Genomic DNA, 1,711 nt, shown 5'->3' with positions numbered 1-1,711 from the left:
TGTCAAATGAGTGGTATCCCTCGGAGTGCTTCATAAGAGTACACACCTCCAACAATATTAATACTACAATGTGTGTGTTCTTTACAATTTGTGAATTTAATTTCACACTACACCGGCTCTAAATCCCAAGATTCGTGTTTAATCTTCCAACCAACTTCGGACCAAATTTCAACAATCAGATTCATACTCCTTACAATATATAAAAATGTGAAAGTGAATAAACAATATTTTTTATTTTGGGACAAATAATATATATATTTTACTTTGGGACAAATAACAATATATATTTTGAAATATTATAAAAATATATAATTTAAACTTTTCAACAATAATTATTTGTGAAATGTTTCTTAGAGACAAAATTTATACAATTGCATTCTTTCCTACCTTCTCTCTCTCTATTGACTACAATCCAAATGGAAGAAAACCAACAAAGGGGATGAAAAGGAAAGAATTATGATCAATGCTTACTACAAATTTTGAAGTCATAAAAGAATTAATTAACATGAAAGAAAAAACTCAACAAACAAAGGAAACTAACAAAAGACTTGAGAAGAAGTACTTAAACTAAGAAGTTGGTCTAAATATTCAGAACCCAAATCTTCCAAAACCAACACATTTTCTGAAACAACATTATTCTCCATTAATTCCTTTTCTCCCCTTTTGGTCTTTTTGCTATTACTTGCTTTAGATTTTCTTTTCAAAGTGTGTTTCCTCTTAAGTGCTAAAACAGGAGAAGAACCATCATTTTCCCATGACTTGTTAATCACCATATCTTTCAATGATTCTCTCACAACTTGTTCAGGAAAATTCAACACTGCCATTGAACCTCTTGTTGTTAAAGCTGCTTGATCATAAGCTAAAGCAGCTGCTTCAGCGGTATCAAATGTTCCAATCCAAACTCTAACACCATTTCTTGTTGAGTCTCTTATCTCGGCCGCGAATTTCCCCCATGGTCTTCTCCTAACTCCTCTGTATGGCCTCTTAGGGGATGATAATGATGATGATGATTGTGTTTCTATAACTTGAGTTGAAGAATTAGATGAAACTTCTTGTGATTCTGAACTTATTTGAGAGTTTGAAGTGTTAGAATTGGAATTTGATAATGAAATTTCTTGTGTGTTTTGATGAGTGGAGTTCAAGGGAAAAGTGTTGCTATTGTGATTGTTATTGTTGGTGTTGTCTTCATTGGAGAAAAAGAAATCATCCCATGAAATGTTTTCTGAAAAAGAAGATGAATTTGAAAATGAAGTGTTAAGGTTTTGGTATTGAAATTGGAAAAATGAAGAATCAACAAAATCCATGTTTGAACAAAAAAGTAGAGACCAAATTAAAGTTAAGTGATTTTGTTTACTTTGTTGTGTGTGTTTTGAATAGATTTGGGGTGTTTGGCTACTTATATACCCATTGAAAAAAGGGAACATAACGACCAAACAGATAAAGAAAAAAATGATTAAATTAGTTATATCAAATTGATGTTTAAAGATTTTGGTCAAGGGGGAATGTATTTGGATATCTATATTTTTTGTTAGTATTGAATTACACTATTAAAGGGTGAAAAATACCTTAGTTAGAAAATGGGCACGTGAGTCAAATAAACATTATAGAAACGTGGGCAACTCCAACTTAACTATTAGAAGGTTCCAAAACTAAGGGTAGACTATTGCCGTTACTCCTACACCTATGCTATTTTGGAAGTTATTTTTATATA

At 31.4% G+C, this 1,711-nt stretch overlaps 1 protein-coding gene across 1 annotated transcript; it reads right to left on the bottom strand.

Annotated features, from left to right (window-relative positions):
* Positions 1-309: 309 nt before the first annotated feature.
* Positions 310-1,386, bottom strand: LOC123903003 (ethylene-response factor C3-like). Its single transcript, XM_045952852.1, has one exon. It carries the CDS (start codon positions 1,302-1,304, stop codon positions 537-539), a length of 768 nt encoding a protein of 255 aa, XP_045808808.1. The 5' UTR covers positions 1,305-1,386; the 3' UTR covers positions 310-536.
* Positions 1,387-1,711: the final 325 nt, after the last annotated feature.

The sequence above is a fragment of the Trifolium pratense genome, linkage group LG1, assembly GCF_020283565.1.
Source record: "Trifolium pratense cultivar HEN17-A07 linkage group LG1, ARS_RC_1.1, whole genome shotgun sequence".
Taxonomy (NCBI): domain Eukaryota; kingdom Viridiplantae; phylum Streptophyta; class Magnoliopsida; order Fabales; family Fabaceae; genus Trifolium; species Trifolium pratense.
This window is presented reverse-complemented; position numbering and strand designations above follow the sequence as displayed.